Consider the following 19,730-nt stretch of genomic DNA (forward strand, 5'->3'; position numbering starts at 1 on the left):
CTGGGAGGGACCAGGAGGAAGGCATGCTCCCTGCTCGCTGTCCTGGCCCTGGGGGAGTGAGGGAGACAGACACCTGGGAGAGCTGTGGGGAAGGCGCTCACACCGTGCTCTCGGGAAGGAAGGAGGCCTGGCCCTGCTCACCACAGACAGGGTGCCTGGACCTCCTGAATCCCCAGAACACAACACCCCTGGGCTGGGGTGGCCTGGGGAGCCATTGTGCCCCTGCCTCCCGCCTACTCCATTTTAAGCTTTTTCTTTCTTTCTTTCTTTTTTCTTAAATTCTTGCTTCCTCTTCCTCCCTTTTCTCCCTCACTTCTCTTTCCCTTCACCTTCTGCCTGCTCCTTGACTGTTCGGCTCCCCCATCTCAGGTAAGGGGGACAGCGAGTGTGGTCAGCAGGGGACAGAGAATCCAGGGCGTCAGAAGTTTGGAGAGAATCAGGCACCCGGAGCCAGGGAGACAGCAAGACGACAGCTGGTCACCTCTCTCACCTTGTCTCAGGTCTAAACCCAAAAGGAACAAAAAGCCTGCGTTCCTCCCTAAGGTCTCCAGAGAGATGGACAAGTCTGTAGATACCATCCATCAGCAATACTAATATCGTGGTGTCATTAAGTATTCATGGCCATTCATTATGGCCTTTAATAATTCATCATTAGCACTTCTACCACACTTAGGACAGTGTAGAAAGGGAATCAGTCTAGAGAGGATAAGAATGATGGCATATAAATGAAGGCTTATTCATATGCAAATTACCCAAAGTTGTGTGATGCCCATGCATCTCTCTTTCTCTCTTTTTTTTGAGGCAGAGTCTCACTGTGTCACCCAGGCTGGAGTGTGGTGGTGCAGTCTCAGCTTGCTGCAACCTCCGCCTCCCAGGTTCAAGCGATTCTAGTGCCTCAGCCTCCCAAGTAACTGGGATGACAGCCATGCACTACCACGCCCAGCTAATTTTTATATTTTTAGTAGAGTCAGGCTTTTACCATGTTAGCCAGGCTGGTCTCAAACTCCTGGCCTCAAGTGATCCGCCTGCCTCAGCCTCCCAAAGTGCTGGAATTGCGGACATGAGCCACAGCGCCGGGCTCCATCTCTTGATCAATGTGTTGATTGCTTGGTGATGCCTGCCATGCTGCCCAGGAAACCCTGTCCACCTGGGCCTCTGGGACTTTAGGACCCTGGCTGTCCAGGCCACATCCCCATCTGCCCTCATGGGGGACCCAGGGACATCCTGAGCCTGGCATCCAAGGCTCTACCTGGCCACTACCCACCTGCCCAGGATCACTGTCCCCTCCCCTGCCCACATCTGTCACACCAACCAAAAAGGGTGGCCGCAGTTCTCACAAATGCACTGCATTTCCCCACTTCCAGGCCTTCTAGATGTCCTTTCTCTCTGCATACTCAACACCCTACTGTCCGGGCCATGCTCAAATGTCTCATTCTCCTCCCATTCCCTTGCCCAACCCAGCCTGAGCTCAGCCCCTCTGAGTTTCCAAAGCTCTCCAGATCCACATAGCTCCCCTCGGTCCTTTACCCTAGGATTGTGGACGTGGTCATGTTTCCATCCTGTTATTCTCTCCAGACTAGAGGCCAGGTGTTGCGATGCAGGGCTAGGCAGAGTCTGTGCTTAGGTACTGGGGAGACTAAAGAGAGAGAGACTGAGCTAGAGAGGCCACCCATCAGGTGAGAGCATGGCGCTGTGTGTGCTTTGTGCACAGGAGTGAGCAAGTGTGAGAGGAAGAGCAAGTGAAAGGCCCATCGGGGAGCAGACAGCAATGGAGGGCGCAGGGCAGGGCTTTCTACAGCAACAGACATGTCCTAGAGCTGCACTGCCCAGTACGGTAGCCGCTAACCACATGCAGCTGTTGAGCATGTGAGATGCAGTTAGTGTGACTGAGGAATGCAGTTTCCACTTCTACTGAATTGCAATTAATTTTACTAACTATATGTGGGATAAGGGTTACCACATGGGGCAGCAGAGCTGCAGGCAAAGGAGTGACTATGCCTCTTGTCATCTCTGTACAAATCTACATGCAGGTACGTGAGTGTGTGTGCATGCACGTGGGCATGTATGTGGACACACGCACTGTGGGTCAGGGCTGCAGCGGGGGCAGCCTTGTGCGGCAGTGCCCCATGGGCAGCTCTGAGCCTGCATCACGTGGTGTGGGGGCCGGTGTGTGGTTTCAGTGTGTACAGGACAGGAGGGGAGGGGGACAAAGGGGCCATTGTGCCACATTCCCAACTCAAACCCTCCTTTCCGCTGACATCACAGCTGCCCTAAATACAGCCACCCAGACCCACTGCCCGAGACCCTCACTATCTCCTGCAGGGTGTCACAGAGCCTGCTGCTCTGTCAGACTCACCTTTGTCTTCTCTGTGAGAAGGACCAGGCTTCTGATTTTTGGCTGATTTTTCAGTCAAGCCCAGATGGAAAATTCTAGAAAGAGAGGAGCCTTCATTTGGATTTTTAATTTCTGCTGCAATCTCAGAATCCTGGGTCCCTTTTGGGACCTGAGCCCCATCTCCTGGCAGGATTTTCTATCACCGGAATACGGTAGATTTTCCCTCCTTTTTTTTTTTCCCCAGCACCTTAACTCTCAGCTTCCCAGACTTTCTCCAGTGACAGAGCTGGGTGGGTGGAGGAGGAGAGGGGTTGCAAGAGAGCCTGCCGGCTGGGGTGAGGAGACTGTGTGTGGAGCAGGCATGAGCATGGGCTGCGTGGGAGAGAATGCGAGGCTGCCGTCAAGCCCAGCGTCCACACGAGGAGGCCTGCGATGGCGTCTGAGGGAGCAAGGTGAGTGCCACCAAGGGGTCCCTGTCTCCTGGGGGTGCCTGGTGATGAGAATGTGTCTCACTCTCTGTGCCCACCTACCTGTGCACAAATAAATGCATCTGTGTTCACAGGGGCCTATACACGTGTACGTGTGTGGTTTGGGGTAGTGGGGCATCTGTGCGTGATGAGGGCAGCTTCCCCACACGTATGGCAGTGAAAGCAACCCTGTGTGAACTGTGAGAACGCATGGACTGTGGCATTTGGGACATATGTGTACATGGGCGTGACAGAGGGCATAGGAGGGTCTGTCTGTGTGATACGGATGAATGGGGCAGGGGAGCAGAGAGGAGTGTGGGAAAAATTAGTGGGGGCTCAGTGTGGGAGGAGACCACTCTCCTGAAGTCCCCCAGCCAGTGGGAGCCCTGGTGCTGGGAAGGCTGTGTCTCCCCGTCCCCTTCCCCTGTGTGTGCTCCAGAGGGTATCAAGTCAGGCTGAGGGCACGTCCACAGTCAGGGAGGCAAGCTCCTGGAAGCAGGAGGGGTCTTGTCCAGGAGGGTAGCAGGCCCTCCCCATGCAGAGATTTCAACCCTTTGCAGAGGATGTGCAAGGCAAGGCCAGGAGGGAGGTGAGTTTGGCACATGCTAATGCTGGAGAAAGTGGGATTTTCTCCGCAAAAGACAATGGGAGGAACTGGGAAGGGGGTACTGAATGAGAAGGGACGGAGAACCATGATGGGGACTAAAACATTTTTGGGAGTGAGGCCACATACATGTTCAAGTTCTGGATGAATTCACTGCTGTGGGGCAAACTCTGCCCGCATGCTAGGGCTTCGCTGCTGAGTGCACAGAGGCCTAGGAGAGCAGGTGTTCTGTAGAAAGCAGGGAAAGGGGCTGAGTTCTGGGTGTGAGTTAATCTGGGATGGAGATACAGGAAGAGCCATGAAACCAGCGCAGCCCAATAAAGATAGAACCCAAGGCGCAGATGTAATTTTTCATGTTCTAGCAGCCATTTAAAAAAAGATAAAAAGGGCCGGGGGCGGTGGCTCACACCTGTAATCCTAGCACTTTGGGAGTCCGAGGTGGGCGTATTGCCTGAGGTCAGGAGTTTGTGACCAGTCTGGCCAACATGGTGAAATCCCGTCTCTACTAAAAATACAAAAAAAAAAAAAAAAAAATTAACTGGGCCTGGCGGTGTGCGCCTGTAGTCCCAGCTACTCGGGAGGCTGAGGCAGGGGAATTGCTTGAACCAGGCAGGTGGAGGTTGCAGTGAGCCAGGATAGTGCCACTGCACTCCAGCCTGGGCAATGGAGCAAGACTCCATCTCAAAAAAAAAAAAAAAACATAAAAATGCTGGTGCTATAGTGCATGTCCTAGCTACTGGGGAGGCTGAGGCAGGAGGATCCCTTGAGGCCAGGAGTTTGAGACCAGCCTGGGCAACATAGCGAGACCCTACCTCTACAAAACTTGTAAAAATTAGCCAGATGTGGTGGTGAGTGCCTGTAATCCTAGCTACTTGGTGGCCGAGGCAGGAAGATCACTTGAGTTTGAGGTAACCGTAAGCTATGATCATGCCACTGCACTCCAGCCTGGGCAACATAGTGAGACCTCATCTCAAAAGAATAAATAACTACAGGTAAAATTAATTTTAGCAATGTCTTTTATTTAACCTAATGTATCCCCAAATCCGATCATTTCACCATTACACTGAAGTACATCTCAGTTTGGACTAGCCACATCTTAAGTGCTTAGTACCCACATGGCCTGAGGCTGCTGTACTCGATGGTGCAGCTCTAGGCAGCAGATCCGTACCAAAGATCATACAAATTTAGGCTTCTGCCCCCAATTCACAGGGAGAGATTGAACTTTTTACAAGGTGCAGGTGGAAATGGAGTTCATTTAGCCTGGATCTTAGGGGCCAGGGAGACCCCAGGGACCTCTGGCCTTGGGGGATTGTGTGTGTGCTTGCATGCAATAATGTGTCCATCCTTGGGAGCTGCCAGAGTGTCCAGTTCCCACAAATTCTCACAACAGCCCCAAGGCGGTTATGATGATCATCTTATGAGTAAACTAACCCTCAGCTGGCTGAGCCAGCTGTTGTGTGGCAGGATCATGATTCCAGTCCCGCTCCCGGGCAGCGTGCAGCAGGGGGCTGAGGCCGGCCCTAGGTGGTGCCTTAAGTAGCCAGGTCTGGCCGATAGAGAGGTGGTGAGGGAATGTCTGAGCGTCAGGCCACGTGTGGGTGCTGTGTTTAGAAGGAAGGTGGAGGCCACCCACGGGGCAACAGGGGCAATGCCATCATGGGACTGGAGGAGACAGGGGTGGAGCAGAGTGTGCAGCTGGGCCAAGTCTCCCGGTGGAGGTGGTGATGGGGGCGGCTGCACTTCTTTGTCCTGGGCTGTGGGGGTTGGAGTGGGACTGCTGGGTGGAATCTTGCGCGCCAGGAAGGGGCTATTGCCCAGTGGGGAGGCACTAAGTATGTCTGTGCCCTCCCAGCATGCTGCCGGGGGCCTCTGGACATGTGTGCCCAGGCAGGGCTCAGCGTCCTCTGCAGGCACGCCATCCTCCCAGCTACTTGTCTGGGCCACTTCCTCTCAGGCCGGCAGCCAGGCTCCCGTGTGCTCTTTGGAGCTGAGCAGGCAGAAAGGCGCTGCCAAGACCCCAAGGCAAAGCCGGGAAGTGAGGAGCTGGCCTTGCACTCTCCTAGCCCTGGCCAGCACAGGAAGAGCACAGGAGGCCCAAGAGCTGCCTGGCTGCAGGGGGCGAGCCCAGAGATGAGGGGTGGGCAGCCTCCTCCTCAAGGGAGCAGGGATCAAGGAGGAGCCACCCCAGACAGCAGGCTGGCTGCTGGAGCCTCCGGTCTGCGCAACTCCTGGTTTCCTTCAGGAGAAAGAAAGAAATAGCCAATGAGAAGCCAGAGGCACCCGCTAGTCAAAGAACCCATTTGGTTATGGTGTGGGCACCTAAAGAGCTAGTCATTCAACAGGCAATTATTAAGCACGTACACTGCACCTCAGCCTGCCTCAGCAGATGCTCACGAAATCAATGTTTGTTGAGTTGATTGACTAACTAATGGGTACAGGGAGACTCAGGAGATAATGGAAGAAGCTTTAGCCATGGCCTTGCTCACTCCCTGTGACCTGAGAAGGGGAGCAACCTCCTTAAGAACACTGAGCACAGGCACGGTAGCTCACGGCGGTCATCCCAGCTACTCAGGAGGCTGAGGCAAGAGGATCACTTGAGGCCAGAGTTCAGGGCCAGCGTGGACAATGTAGTGAGACCCTGGCTCTAAAAGAAATAAAGAACGCTGAGCAAACCCAGACACATGGCGTCCCTTCATGCCTTCCTTCAGAACATCCTTCCTGAGCACTCACTGCGTGCAGGCACTGCACCTGCTGCAGGCTGAAAGAATCGTATGTTCTAGTGCGGAAGAGGACTCAGAATACGTGAGCCCAGACAGCGCAAATCCTCTCAGAGAGCAGGAAGGCCTCGCAGGGCAGGCAGTGGGACCACAGAGGGGACAGGGAAGGCCTCTCTGAGGAGGTGCCCTTTGGGCAAAGACAGAACCTGCATTGAGGGGCTAGTTGTGTGGATGTGGGAGCCAGGGCCTCCCAGCAGAGGAAAAGGAGAAGGAGGCTGGAGTGGCGATGCCAGCCCTTGTCTGTGTTCTCTCAGAGTTGCCACTAGGGGAGGGCCTTGACAGCTGTCCCTCTTTTAGCCAGGCCCCTCTCAGGCTGAGTCCCTGGCCTGTCCTCACGTGGGAGTGGGAGTATATGAGCCTGGATGTGGCCAGATGGCAGTGATCAGGGCAGAACTGGCCCAATTTGGTTGTGTCCACCTGGGAAAAACAGGCTCAGGCCTCCTTACGGCCAGCTGAGCTCTTCCGAGCTCATGCAGGGTCAAGCTGTGCTAGCGCCACTCAGCCCAACAAGGGTCCCAGGCTGTGCTGTGTCCTCTGCACCCCTGCCCATCTCTGGAGGAGCTCAGCAAGGCGGGGAGTCCTTGAGCCTAGGGCATTCCGGGACCCGCATTCCAACCTCCCTCTTTCCATATCTTTTTTTTTTTTTTTTTGAGACAGAGTTTTGCTCTGTCGCCCAGGCTGGAGTGCAGTGGTGTGATCTCGGCTCACTGCAACTCCACCTCCGGGATTCAAGCGATTCTCCTGCCTCAGCCTCCTGAGTAGCTGGGATTACAGGTACGTACCACCATGCCTGGCTAATTTTTGTATTTTTAGTAGAAATGGGTTTTCACTATGTTGGCCAGGCTGGTCTCGAACTCCTGACCTCAAGTGATCTGCCTGTTTCGGCCTCCCAAAGTGCTGGGATTACAGGCGTGAGCCACCACGCCCGGGCTCGCTCTCCATATCTAGATTGGCTTCTCTCCAAACACAACAGACAGAGGGACTCTCCCTCCAGGGAATCTTGAGGTGCCAAAGAAATCTACAGGTAAGGGCCTGGATTTCCTGCTTCTAGAACCCCTCAACTCTGTAGAAGGCAGGGTGGAGGCAGAAGTGCCAGGGTCAAATTCAAGCTTTGCCACTTGCTTGTTCTGTAACCTTGGGTAAGTTACTGACTCTCCCTTGATCTCTGTTTCCTTGTCTATGAAATGGGGATAATGATCCAGGCATCCCTCACTACCAGGTTCATGGGAGGGCTGCAGATAGCAGGTCCTTCCCTCTTTCTTCCAGAGAATTTGAGAAACAGCAAAATGCCAAGAGTCCAAAGGGCAGGCTGGCAGGCACTGGCTGCCTGTGGGGCCTCCCAGAAAGCACAAAGGGAAACAGAGCCAGTGAGGACAGGGGAGACTGCCAGCAGCAGTAGGTGAGCAGAGCACCAGGTATTTATTCTGAATGTCCTTACTCCACACACTCTCACCCCGCCCCACCCCCTCTCTCTGCTTGTTTAGAGCCTGAGTTCCAGGCGGGCCAGGAGCTGGAATCAGCAGGTGGAATGTGCCGCTCGTGGTGTGGACAGAGAAGGGAGGATGAAGTCAGGGCTTGACCTGGAACCACTATGAGAAGAGAGAGTGGAGGGCTGAGAGGGTCAGATGCTAGTTCTCCTGACTTCCCCACCCTGACCCTCCAACCGCGAGTGCTTGGCATTGGGGTCATAGCCCTGGCACTGGTGAGGACCCCCAGCAGCGGCCTCAGAGGGGCAGACAAGTCTATGTGTCTCTTCCCCTGACCTCTCCCAGATCCCACCATTTGCCCCAGCCTTGAGATAAAGGCCATCTTGTTCCCAGAAATAAGGCTGGCATCACCCACCAGACCCACCTGGCTGGGCCCTCAGTGCTGGTCCAGAATGAGGGGCACCTGGGCGCTGTCCACGCGGGGAGGCAGCCGCTCACCCGTGCGCACATTGAACATGGGCAGGGTGGAGAGTGGCCGGGGCACCTCGCGGCTGGCCGCCATCTGCCGCAGCTCCTCTGTGTTCCCGTGGATGGTGCAGTGGTGGACCATCTGGATGCTGGAGGAACAGGTGGGGACTCATCAGCTCTGGGAGTCAGCTGCTCCGGAGTACAGCCTGGCCCTGCCTCTGAGCCACCCTGCAGTCCTCCCCACCGCTTATGTGGGGAGAGACTCAAACACATGATGCAGGGGCAGAAAACAAACAGAAAGCTCTATGGGGCCAGGCGCGGTGGCCCATGCCTGTAATCCCAGCACTTTGGGAGGCCAAGGCAAGCAGATCACTTGAGGTCAGGAGTTCGAAACCAGTCTGGCCAACATGGTGAACCCCTGTTTCTACAAAAAATAAAAATAAAAATTAGCCAGGTGTGGTGGTGGGCACCTGTAATCCCAGCTACTCAGGAGGCTGAGTCAGGAGATTCACTTGAACCTGGGAGGCGGAGGTTGCAGTGAGCTGAGATCGCAAGAGACTCCATCTCAAAGAAAAAAAAAAGAAAGCTCTATGGTGCCTGCTCAGTGCCCAGTGGTCAAGACATGGGCTGTGGGTGTAGACAGCCTGGGTTCAAGGCTGTGTGTCTTGGGCAAGTTGCTTAACCACTCTATGCCTTAGTTTGCTCAAGTGCCAAATGGAGATAATAACACCTACCACCAGGCCAGGCACGGTGGCTCACACCGGCAATCCCAGCACTTTGGGAGGCCAAAGCGGGTGGATCACTTGAGGCCAAGAGTTCAAGGCCAGCCTGACCAACATGGAGAAACCCCATCTCTATTTAAAAAAAAAAAAAAAAAAAAAAAAAAAAAAAAAAAAACCTACCTTCTAGGACTGCTGTTAAGATTAAAAGAGAAAATGCGGCTTAGCGTTTAGAACAGTGCCCACCACGTGGTAAGTGCTCATAAGATACAGAGACATGAATAGACATCCACAGGGGCCATATTCTTCCAGAAGCCAGTGTTTGCTGAGCTTTATATTATGTTTTTATATTATTTATTTATTTATTTTTAAGAGATGGGGTCCACTTTGTCACCAACTTCAGTGCAGTGGCACAATCATAGCTCACTGCAGCCTCTACCTCCTGGGCTCAAGTGATACTCCTGCCTCAGCCTCCTGAGTAACTGGGACTATAAGTGCAAGCCACCATGATCGGCTAATTTTTAAAATTTTTTTTGTAGAGACAGGCGTCTTACTATGTTGTTCAGGCTGGTCTTGAACTCCTGGCCTCAAGGGACCCTCCTGCCTCTGCCTCCCAAAGTGCTGGGATTACAGGCATGAGCCACTGCACCTAGCCAAGAATTGGTTTTCTTAGAGGAGCTGGGGCCCCAGGCAGGGCTGAAGCGACCCCACTTGCCACTTGGTTACTGGTGAGATGAGGGAGGAGAAGTGATCCCCAACCATGTTCAGATCCCAATTAGTGGACACAGACTCCAGTTAGAGCCTGACAGTTTAGACTACAGAAAAGACCTAGCTTCACGCTGAATGGGCCATGCTCCTCCTGCGGGGAGTGGGACCAAGTCCTGTCTGGCTAGCAGGAAGAGGTGGAGCCACCATCTAAGGCCAGGGGAGGGTCAAGATGAGCTCTTGAGTCTGGAATTTGGTGAGCTGAGTTGTCCGAAACACAATTTTCTATTCCCAGGCAAGGGGAGACTGAGGGGAAAGAAAGCAACCAGTGTGTGGCTGCTGAGATGGAGACAGCTGGGCAGGTGAGGCCCTGGCAGAGGAAGGCCTCAGTCAGTGGGCCCCCTCCTTATTCCCAGCCCCACATCTGGGCCTCATTACTCTGGCAACACACAGGTGGAAAAATGTGCTGGGGATGTTTTTCTAGAGCAAGAGCAGAGGCCAGACCCCGCAGTGGCTTCCCCACGGTCCTTCCACATCAGCACTTGGGCAGACAGACAAACAGCAGGCATTCCTACACACTCAGGCGCACGCACAGACACACACACACGTGGCCCAGGTCTCACCCACACCCACTGTACCACCAACACACAGTCCCTAAAGCACTGCCTCTGGCACAGAAATCCCCAGGAGAGGGTTGTGGGGCCTGGAGGACTCTGTGACCACTGAAATCTGATCTAGGTGAAAAGCAGTCAGCAGAATCATAACTTGTGGATAATCTGAAAAGTGGCAGACACTGAACAAGTGAAAAATTGGATTTTGTAGAAATACATCAACACGAAATCCAAACCAGCCAAGGCTAATGTTGCACATGGTAAAATGGTTATTGATTTCAAATTGACTGAGGCAGCAGATTTTTCTGACAACATCAGAGCTACAGAGTTGACCCAGGGAGGGCTGGACATGGAGGAAATACTGGTCACGAGAGAATATCCCCAGTGGCAGTAGATGTTAGTGATTAAATTTGGCGCAGTCCAAAAAAATTGAGGAATAAAATCTTCCTAGTGAAATGTACATGAAAAGCCACTGATCCCCATGGGGAAAACTTCTATAAAATTGAAAACAGAAAATAAAAGCAAAGCCTTTTAACTGCTTTGTATAGAAAGTTGCTTGAGGAATTAAGTCAACTTAGCGTAGATCAAGGAATTACATCTCTGTTCACTCTGGAAAATATATTCCCCATAAAAATTCATAAATGTTGGTATAAACCTGATGCCTGCAAAGCTTGTATTCTTCAACCCAGTGGCTCAAAAACCCAGTGGGTCGAGACAGTGGGGTCAAAATGGTGAGTTTAAAACTGGGGGCCAGGCCAGGTGCAGTAGCTTTAGTCCCAGCTACTCAGGAAGCTGAGATGGGAGGATCGCTTGAGCCCAGGAAGTCTGAGGTTGCAGTGAGCTATGATTATGCCACTGTGCTCCAGCTTGGGTGACAGAGTGAGACCCTCTCTATAAAAATTTTTTAAAAAATAAAAGAAGCCCAGGCACGTGCACACACACATGCATATGTGCACGCACCGTTCAGGCCCACTGTCTGGCCCACAAGCGCAGCCCTCCTCCCCAGGACACCTGGCATGTTACATGCCTCCACCATCGGGCATCTCTGGTCCACCCCTCCCTGGAGGAAACAATGGGGCTACTGTGACCCACACAGAATTCTGGTAGCCTCTGAGGTCACCACAGAGATAACCTCACCACCCCCTGCGCCAAGAGCACAAGTCTGTGGAGGCCAGCCGTGGGTGACCGTCCTTGATCTTCTCTGGCCACCCAGGGAAAGGCGAGGGCCAGAGCCCAAGAGGAAGCCTCAGAGAGGACCAGGAACCAGGACACACCTCAGCCATCCTGCGAGGGGCCGCCCAGTGGAGACTTCCAGCCACCCTGGAGGTCCTTGCACCCAAGACACTTCACCTACCCCAGTGAGAGAAGCAGAAAGGCACTTCACCACTGTCCCGTCAGTGCCATTGAACTCAAATACTGCCATGGGTGGAGGCCAGCAGGGCAGCATGTCCCTAGCAAGACAGCGACTGGGCAACGCACCTGTGCCAAAGCCTGCCAGAAGCCCAGCACGTCCAAGGTGATCCTGAGGGCTGTGGCAGACAAGGGGACTTGCAAGTATGTGTCCCTGGCCACCCTGAAGAAGGCTGTTTCCACCACGGGCTACAACATGGCCCGAAATGCCTATCACTTCAAGCATGTGCTCAAGGGGCTGGTGGACAAGGGCATGCTCAGCAGGTGACCGGCAGGGGGACCTCAGGCTCCTTCACCCTGGGCAAGAAGCAGGCCTCCAAGTCCAAGCTCAAGGTCAAGAGACAACGGCAGCAGAGGTGGCACTCTGGGCAGCGCCCCTTTGGACAGCACAGGTCACTACTGGGCTCCAAACAGGGGCACAAGCAGCTTATCAAGGGGGTTCGAAGGGTGGCCAAGTGCCACTGCAATTAATGAGGCAGGCCAGGCAAGTAGTCAGGGGTGCCAAGCCCGCCATTGGCTCAGTGCAGTGGGAATAAAAGGAACCTAACTTATTTCACATCTGCCTCCTGGAATCTGGGGTTCAGGGGATTGGGAGAGGAAGAGGGCTGGGGGCACATAGAAGGGGTAAAGTCATGAGTAGGGGAAACCAGGCCAAAATAAGAGAGGAAGGATTTGGAAAGGGCTGGCAGAATTGGAAGCACTCATAGACACCAGCTAGTCCAACCTCGTGATCTTGCAGGTGGAGCATCTGAAGCCAGAAAGAAGGGTGACGGAGTAATTGTGTGGCAGAGCCCGGCCTGGACCGCAGGTGTCTGACCCATACTGATACTGGGAGTCTCTTAAGTTGCTTCTCAAGCCCTTTCCCCCATAGTGGCAGCAGGTCCCATTCCCCTGTGTCACAACAGGCTCTTCTTTTTTGGGGAAAAGAGTCTCACTCTGTCGCCCAGGCTGGAGTGCCGTGGCACGATTACGGCTCACTGCAGCCTCGATCTCCCAGGCTCAAGCGGTTCTCCTATCTCAGCCTCCCAAGTAGCTGGGACCACAGGCATGCTCCACCACGCCTGGCTAATTAAAAAAAAAATTTTTTGTTGAGATGAGGTCTCTGTGTTGCCCAGGCTGGCCTCAAACTCCTAGGCTCAACCAATCCTCCCACCTCAGCCTCCCAAAGTGCTGGGATTACAGGCATGAGCCACCACACCCGGCTCACTAGAGACTCTTCTATGGACACCAGCAAATAAGAAGGCAGAGTCAGGAAAGATCAGGCCCAGCATCCAGCCAGCCCGGAGCTAGGGCTCAGAGGTCAAGGGAAGGGGTGAGCATCACCCCAGAGTGATTTATTCTGTCTCTGCTGTTCATGGCATAGTTTGGCGGGGTGGTCCAACAACTGTCTAGGTGGGCTCCCATCCCACCCCCAGCTTTCCTTTACTCACTCAGAGGTAGCCAGGTCTCTCTTCAGCCTGTGGAAAAGTGAAGGAGAGGGTTAGCCCAGCTCTAGGCTTCACCCCAAGGTGCCCCAGGGCTCCAATGTGTGTGGAGGTCTGCGTGTGATTATCCACAATGCCTCCTGGTGCCAGGCCAGGCATATCTCCAGCCCCAGGTTGCCTAGAAAGGGGCCCAACACTCCTTTTGTGCCTGAGAACCCCATTCCCAGGGTGTCTGGGTCCCACACAGCACAAGTGCCATTGTGAGTCCCATGGGTGTGAGCTCCAGCAGGTGTTCCCCCACCCTTCATGCCCACACTCACCTTCCCTCCCGCCGGCAGCACATGACGTAGGCCAGCAGCAAGGTGAGAAGCAGGGCCACCAGCAGGGGCACCAGGAGGGTGACCAGAGCATCCACCAAGAAGTCACGGTCTGGGGCTTCAGTGGGTGGGCAGAAGAACGGGTCATGCTCCAGGATCCCATCGCCTGGGGTGGGCACCTCATCTGCAGGCTCCGGCACTGACTTATCCACCTGCACAGAGAGCTCAGGGCTGACGCAGGAAGTGGCTGGCTGGACACAGAGGTCCCCAGGAACAGGGCAGGGGCCAGGACTAGGAGGCAGGAGACAAAGTCCAGCAGAGGCGGGACAGTGCACTGGTTAGCACACAGCGCTACGGTCTGACCGCCTGGTTTGAATCCAGACTCAGACAAGTGCTTAGCTACGATGATTATGTGCCTCTGTTTCATCACCTGTAACGTCAGAAGGATAATAGTAGCACCTGTCTCCTGGAGTGGTGGTGAGCATAAAATATGTTGATGGGACAGTGCCAAGCACATAGCAGGCGCTCAAGAATGTTGTCAATTACCAGTAGCTGGCTGTGGACCCCGAATGAGTCCCTGCTCTGTTGGTCAATTCACAGGAACAGTGTACAACAGCGGTGGGATCCTGTGAACCTCAGCTCAGTATCCAAAGAGCTGTTGTGAGCATCTTTGGTTTATAGTGTGAAGAGCTATCAGATCCTTGTTGTAAGTGCGTTTGCTAGGTGGCACCTTAGAGAAAAGCAGACAGAGCTGTCACGCAGAGGCCCTTGGTAGGGAAAGGGTTTGGGAACTGGACTATGATACAGCTGTTGGCCTGGGCAGATCTGGGGCGCGGGAGCTGGAGACCCCACGTGTGGATTGCGGACTCTGTCGCCCTCTTGTGGGAGAAAGGTAGAACTTCAGGGTGTGTGTGTGTGTGTGTGTGTGTGTGTGTGTGTGTGTGTGTGTGTATCCTCAGACTAAGCCTGTGGGCAATACTGAGAACATCAGAGAAAGAAATGGGGACTGGAACAATTAGAGAGACGGAGGTAGAAAGCAGCATGGGAGAGAAGGGGGACTGGGATGGGGGCCATGCCCCACCCCATCCCTGGTCCCAGGGTCCCTCCTCACCAGGGTCACATTGCACCAGTCAACGCGGAAGTGGGGTGCCAAGGTGTCGTAGCAAGACAGAAGTGGAGGCTGGCCCTGGGCACAGCGGGCGTAGCTATCGGGTGATGCCACCATCTTCAGGCAAGTAGAGAAAGGTGAGGCAGAACCCACCTTAATGTACACCCTGGGACCAGATAGAAGTCACTGTCAGCAGAGTGGGGGCAGGGGCGCCAGGCACCACTCTACCAGGGGTTGTTGAAACTGTCCTCATTGTAGGCTATGACCTGGGGTTGGGATGAGGGGGACGCCTAGGAGGGATGATTAAGGGAGGAACATGGCACAGCTGGGGTCTGGCAGGAGTCACAGTCCTCCCGGAGATCTGAGGTCACGGTGAGAGTACACACAGCACCCCATTCTTCTAGGGGGCCTTACCCTCCCCACTAAGGAATGTCTTTTAATGGATGTATCTGGTATGTGCTCATGAGGCACCAGGAAGTACAGAGTTCAGGGTAACTAGGGTCTAGGCTCTGGAAGGACAAGGAGATGCGGGTATAGCCAGAGGAGAGTGGAGAGTGGTGTGAAGCTGGGAGGTGGAGATGTGCATGGTAAAGCCCCACCTGGAAATTAGGGAGACCCTTGTTCTATGCCTGCCACAAGCTGCATCCTCCTCTTTCAGGAAGTCCTCTAGGGTTGCACGCCTACCCTTCTTTTCGGCCCTCAATGGGAAGGGGGACACGGCCCCCACGGTCCAAGGCAGAAGTGATGTTGACTAGCTGAAGCTCTCCAGGCTCCCAGAGTCCCCCTAAGGCTGAGAGGAAGCGGCTGGCAGGTGTTGAGGGCAGCACCTCCTCCACATCATGGCTGCGCACCAGGAACTCGGCTTGGTATGGCAGCAGGGGGCCTGGGAAGGCCAGGTAGACACCTCAGGCTGCACCCAGCCCCACCTCTGCCCTGCAAAGCCTCCCCGAAGCTCCTCCCCACATCCCTGCACACCCCTTCAGGCCCCTCAATGCCCCATCCACCACAGACCCCAATGAGCCAAGGCCCCATAGTCTCTGCAACACAGTGGGTAACAGAACTCCAGAGCCTGGAATCCCAGCCCAGCACCCACTCCCTAAGAGCCTTGTCCCCACTTTCCAGGATGCCCTGCTCCATGCCTCTCCAAGCCTCTTCTGTCCACAGCCCCCTTCCCTTCCGGGAGAGATTCCCCAAGACTGGCATTGGTGGGGAAGGGATGGGCCACAGCTAGAGGTACCTTCCGGGTCCCCAATCTCCAGCACCAGCCTCTGCTGAGTGGTATCAAAGCTGTCCCGATTGTAGGCTGTGACCTGGGGGATGGGAAAGACATCTGAGAGGTGGGTTAGGGGAGAAACATGGCACAGCAGGGGCCTGGCAGGAGAGGACTCAGATACCAAATTAGAGATATGTAAATTATATGTAAATGACTGTGAATGAACACCCAATCCCGACGTGTAGGGCTGCTCCTAGGAGGCCACTCTGGCCCACCCCTGTGATTTTCTCAGAGTCCTTGACGGCACCTCAATGACCTGGCGCCCACGATCTTCTGGGGTGGCAGAGCCGTAGAGGAAGCCAGGGTGTTGGGGGCTGCGCTGGGTGTAGCGGAGCCACCGGGGCAGGTCTGGGTGTCCCTGGAGGTGGGCGTGGTAGGTGATGTGGACAGCGGGTGGGACAGCTGGTGGAAGCAAGGAGAGGGGCTTAGAGTCACAGCAGGAGTCCTGCGGGGTACACCCCAGCCCACCCGCCTGGGTGCCTGTCAGGCCGCTCACCGACATGCTCAGGAAGGCTCAGAAACGTCTCATGGTCCAAGGTGTGCACAAAGACACGGCCCACAAGTGGGTGTAGCGTGGTCTGCTGGGCCTCGGTGTCCCCTAGCCCTGCCAGGAGAACTGTGGGGACCCCACAAGTCCCAAACACACAGACCAGCCTCAGTCCTGGGCAGGGGACAAACTCCCTTCCCCACCAAGTCCTTGGAGCCCCTATGGCATCAAGAGAAGCGCTTCCTTTGCTGCGTCCCAGGAAGGGATTGGGGTGGAGGTGGGGGAGCAGGCCCTGCTGGGCTAGACATTTTAATCGTCTGGGTTTCCGGATTCTCGGGAGAGCCTCTCCCGCAACCTTTCCATTCCTTGTTTTAGGCCCCTATTAACGGTGCAGTGGGCAGGGACTGATGTTTGACTGGGAAGAGTGTGTGTGAGGGTGTGTGTGTGTGTGAGGGTGTGTGTGTGTGTGCGTGAGGGTGTGTGTGAGGGTCTGTGAGGATGTGTGTGAGGGTGTGTGTGCACGTGAGAGTGTGTGAGAGAGGGTATGTGAGGGTGTGTGTGTGTGAAAGTGTGTGTGGGGGTGTGTGTGTTTGAGAGTGTGTGTGTGAGGGCATGTGTAAGAGTGTGGGGGTATGTGGGGGTGTGTGTGACAGTGTGTGACGGTGTGTGTATGAGGGTATGGGTGTGTGTGTGAGTGTGTGTGAGGATGTGTGTGAGAGTGTGTGTGAGGGTGTGTGTGAGAGGGTGTGTGTGAGAGTGTGTGGGTGAGGGTGTGTGTGAGGGTATGTGTGAGGGTGTGTGAGGGTGTGTGTGAGGGTGAGGTGTGTGAGGGTGAGGGTGTGTGTGTGAGGGTGTGTGAGGGTGTGTGAGAGGGTGTTTGAGGGTGTGTGTGTGTGCGAGGGTGTGTGTGTGAGGGTGTGTGTGAGAGTGTGTAACGGTGTGTGTGTGTGAGAGTGTGTGTGATGGTGTGTGTGTGTGTGTGTGTGTGTGTGTGAGGGTGTGTATCTGTGAAAGGCACTGGGAAAAGAATTCCATGCTAAATGTCCAAGAATCTAGAGGAGAGGAAGAGGGGCCAGGAGCCTACAGAGGTGGAAGGGTAGCCATCTGGGCCTGGAGACCCCACCTTCCTCCCCTAAAATATAGGTTAGAAGAAGGGCTGCCCTAGAGGCCAGCAGGAGCTGAGCAAAAGGAATCCTAAGCCCAGGAGAGGAGCAGAGGACCTGGCCGCCAGCTCCACCCTCCCTCCTGGGGCCAAATTTAGCCTGGGCTTAGAAGCTTCGGCCTAGCCAGCTCATTAAAGGGCCCACAACCCTTTGGGCCTGTGCTGTCAGACCCACCCCGGCCCTAGGACACCTCCAGCCCTCAGAGCTCCCAACCCCCTCATCCCAGAGCCCAGCTCCCAGCCCCATTCCCTGGATCCCCAGCCGGCCATGGCATTAACACCCCAAAGCCCTTCTGGCACCTGCCTCACCCAACCCAGATCCCTCTTCTGCGGGCCCTCCACACCTCCATCTTACCACCCCTAAATCCCACCCCCTCATCCTGGGCCTCCCCACTGAACAAGGCACCAACTTGCCCAAGAGGAGAGGAGTCCAGAAGAGCGTCGCAGCCATGGCTGCCCAGCCGGGCCCGCCCCGTGAGTGACAGAGACAGGGGGCAGGGAGGAGAGGAGGGAAGGAGGGAGGTGGCTCGGGGCAGCTGGGTCCCAGCGTCAGCCTCCCCTCCCCGCCTGGAGCATGCACCGAATCTGGGATAGACACCCTCCTCACACTCATTGTCCCTCCAACCATCCCCTCCAGTGGCCACAGTGTTTTTTAAACCACCAACCTGGCCACCTCCATCCTCCCTTAAAACTCTGATGGTTCTCATGGCCCCTGAGTTCCCAGCTCATCCCCAGTTGGTGGCTTTCTGGCCCGTCCTGAACCTGGTCAGCTGGTCTAGAATCCCGTCCTCTGCCCCTACCCTTCCAACCCCAGGCCCCTGCTCAGCCGTTCCTGCCTAGCTTGGCAGACTCTCTCAAGTCTCCATGCCGTCACCCAGGCTTTTCCCTCTGCCTACAGTTCCCTTCCCACCTTCATTCAAGCAGCAACCTTCCGGTCACCTTTCCAGACTCTGCACAGATGTCCTCTCCTCTCTGAAGCCTTTCTGACCTCCCTTCTTCTGCTAGGCCAAGCTGGATGTCCCCTTTGCCCCTGCGTGCTTTCCTGGGCACAACCCAACCACACAGACTGCTCCAAGCTCCTCGAAGACTAGGATCTTGTCACGTTTGTATCCTTTGGCCTGGCACAGGGCCTGGCAACTAGTAGGTGTAGCCGGCTGGTGGCAGCTTCCTTAACAGCAAATGTAGGTGCCATCCACCCAGCCTTTATCCCCAGTCCAAGCACTTCGGTGTGGAGGTCTAGCAAGCCCTGGACAGGACCAGCCAGGTAGAGACAGGTGAGCGGAGGAGGCGCCCTCTCTGGCCCATGGAGTCAGGGCTTGGCGCCCAGACTTGGAGGTCTGGAGGTGGGCACGAGTCCCCCCTTGGCCACTTGCTGGGGATGCGGCCTTGAGTGCACCATTTGCCCTCTAGCCCATTTCCACAACTATAAACTGGCAAGAATAGTGCTTGCCTCTTGGCATCATTATGAGGACTCCAGAAAGTAATGAATGCAGCGCATATTTACCGAGCACCTGCTATGTATCAGACATTGAAATTGCAGAGATAAGCAAACCTCTGCCCACGTGGAGGTCACCTGCCAGTGTGTAATACCAGCTAGCCCTGCCAGCTACTGTGCTGGGAGTCTTACATATATCTACCTATATGACCTCATTCCATCTCCTCAGCAGTTCCATGAGGCAGGTATTATCACTGTGCCCATTTAACAGATGATAAAACTGAGGCACAGGGGTGTATACCTTTCCCAAGGCCACATTGCTGATGAGTAGAATGCATGCAGACGGCTTAGCCCAGTGCCTGACTCAGTCAATGACTGAGCTGCCGATGTACTTGCCCGGCCCTGCTTCCCCTTCCTTCTTGCCTCTGCCAAAGGATCTCAGTCCAGGGGCGATGGGGCGGGGTGTCCTCTCCCCAGGTCTCTCACTTAGGGCAGGCACAGGGGCAGTCTCCCCAGGTACCCAGAGAAGGGGGCGGGGACCTATGGCTGCCGGGGTTCCCAAGTCCTTGGTGCCTGTGTGACCTCTCCTCCAGGGCCTCAGGAGGACAACAAAATACTCCAGGCAAGGATCGCTTGGGTCCAGCCTAAGGGCACATGTGTTGGCCTGCAGATGGGGTGACTGGTAGGCAGGTTACTCAGTACTTGTCCCTTCCTCTCTCTCTCCACCTGACTGACCCGCTCATCCCTGGAGAGCCACCAAATTCCAGAGTCAGCGTCCCCTCAGGCAAGGCAGTATTTGTCCCAGCATCACCTGGCCATCTGTCTTCTCAGAGACAGAGGGAGGGAGGAAGAAAGGTTCTGGAGGCAGAGGAGGAGTCCGAGGGTTCTGGGGGAGCAGGCAGAAGCGCCAACCCCCTGGGCACCTGCCTAGCCTCACCCCTGAGCTTCTCCATGTGACTCCCCGCCCCCTGCTGTCCCCCTGGCCATTTTTGGAGCCACCC

The 19,730-nt window shown here is 55.1% G+C and overlaps 2 protein-coding genes across 5 annotated transcripts; one reads left to right on the top strand and one right to left on the bottom strand.

Annotated features, from left to right (window-relative positions):
- Positions 1-312: 312 nt before the first annotated feature.
- On the bottom strand, positions 313-17,787 carry SGCA (sarcoglycan alpha). Of its 4 annotated transcripts, XR_004028962.1 has the most exons (11): positions 17,709-17,787; positions 16,142-16,261; positions 15,893-16,047; positions 15,610-15,682; positions 15,057-15,255; positions 14,376-14,538; positions 13,268-13,476; positions 12,954-12,980; positions 8,035-8,227; positions 2,357-2,430; positions 313-502 (listed from the first exon to the last, which is right to left on the bottom strand). XR_004028962.1 is itself a non-coding variant. In XM_030808057.1 (10 exons), exons 1-9 carry the CDS (start codon positions 17,743-17,745, stop codon positions 8,047-8,049), a joined length of 1,164 nt encoding a protein of 387 aa, XP_030663917.1. In that variant the 5' UTR covers positions 17,746-17,787; the 3' UTR covers positions 1,728-2,430; positions 8,035-8,046. The 4 variants fall into 4 exon arrangements, 3 of the variants coding, with proteins under 3 accessions (XP_030663917.1, XP_030663919.1, XP_003281290.1); XM_030808057.1 differs by lacking the exon at positions 313-502 and having other exon boundaries at positions 1,728-2,430; XM_030808059.1 differs by lacking the exons at positions 313-502; positions 2,357-2,430 and adding an exon at positions 4,427-5,642.
- On the top strand, positions 11,097-12,133 carry LOC100598442 (spermatid-specific linker histone H1-like protein). Its single transcript, XM_030808060.1, is given in 4 exon segments — positions 11,097-11,332; positions 11,477-11,502; positions 11,505-11,773; positions 11,776-12,133. Coding segments are annotated over 4 exon segments (717 nt in total). The 5' UTR covers positions 11,097-11,129; the 3' UTR covers positions 11,995-12,133.
- Positions 17,788-19,730: the final 1,943 nt, after the last annotated feature.

The sequence above is a fragment of the Nomascus leucogenys genome, unplaced genomic scaffold, assembly GCF_006542625.1.
Source record: "Nomascus leucogenys isolate Asia unplaced genomic scaffold, Asia_NLE_v1 Super-Scaffold_258, whole genome shotgun sequence".
NCBI lineage: Eukaryota > Metazoa > Chordata > Mammalia > Primates > Hylobatidae > Nomascus > Nomascus leucogenys.

Coding starts and splice junctions, on each gene's coding strand:
- SGCA (XM_030808057.1), bottom strand. CDS start 17,745: ATGGCTGCGACGCTCTTCTGGACTCCTCTCCTCTTGG. Junction 16,048..16,141: donor GAGCCTTCCTGAGCATGTCG/GTGAGCGGCCTG, acceptor TGCTTCCACCAG/CTGTCCCACCCGCTGTCCAC. Junction 15,256..15,609: donor GGAGATTGGGGACCCGGAAG/GTACCTCTAGCT, acceptor TGGCCTTCCCAG/GCCCCCTGCTGCCATACCAA.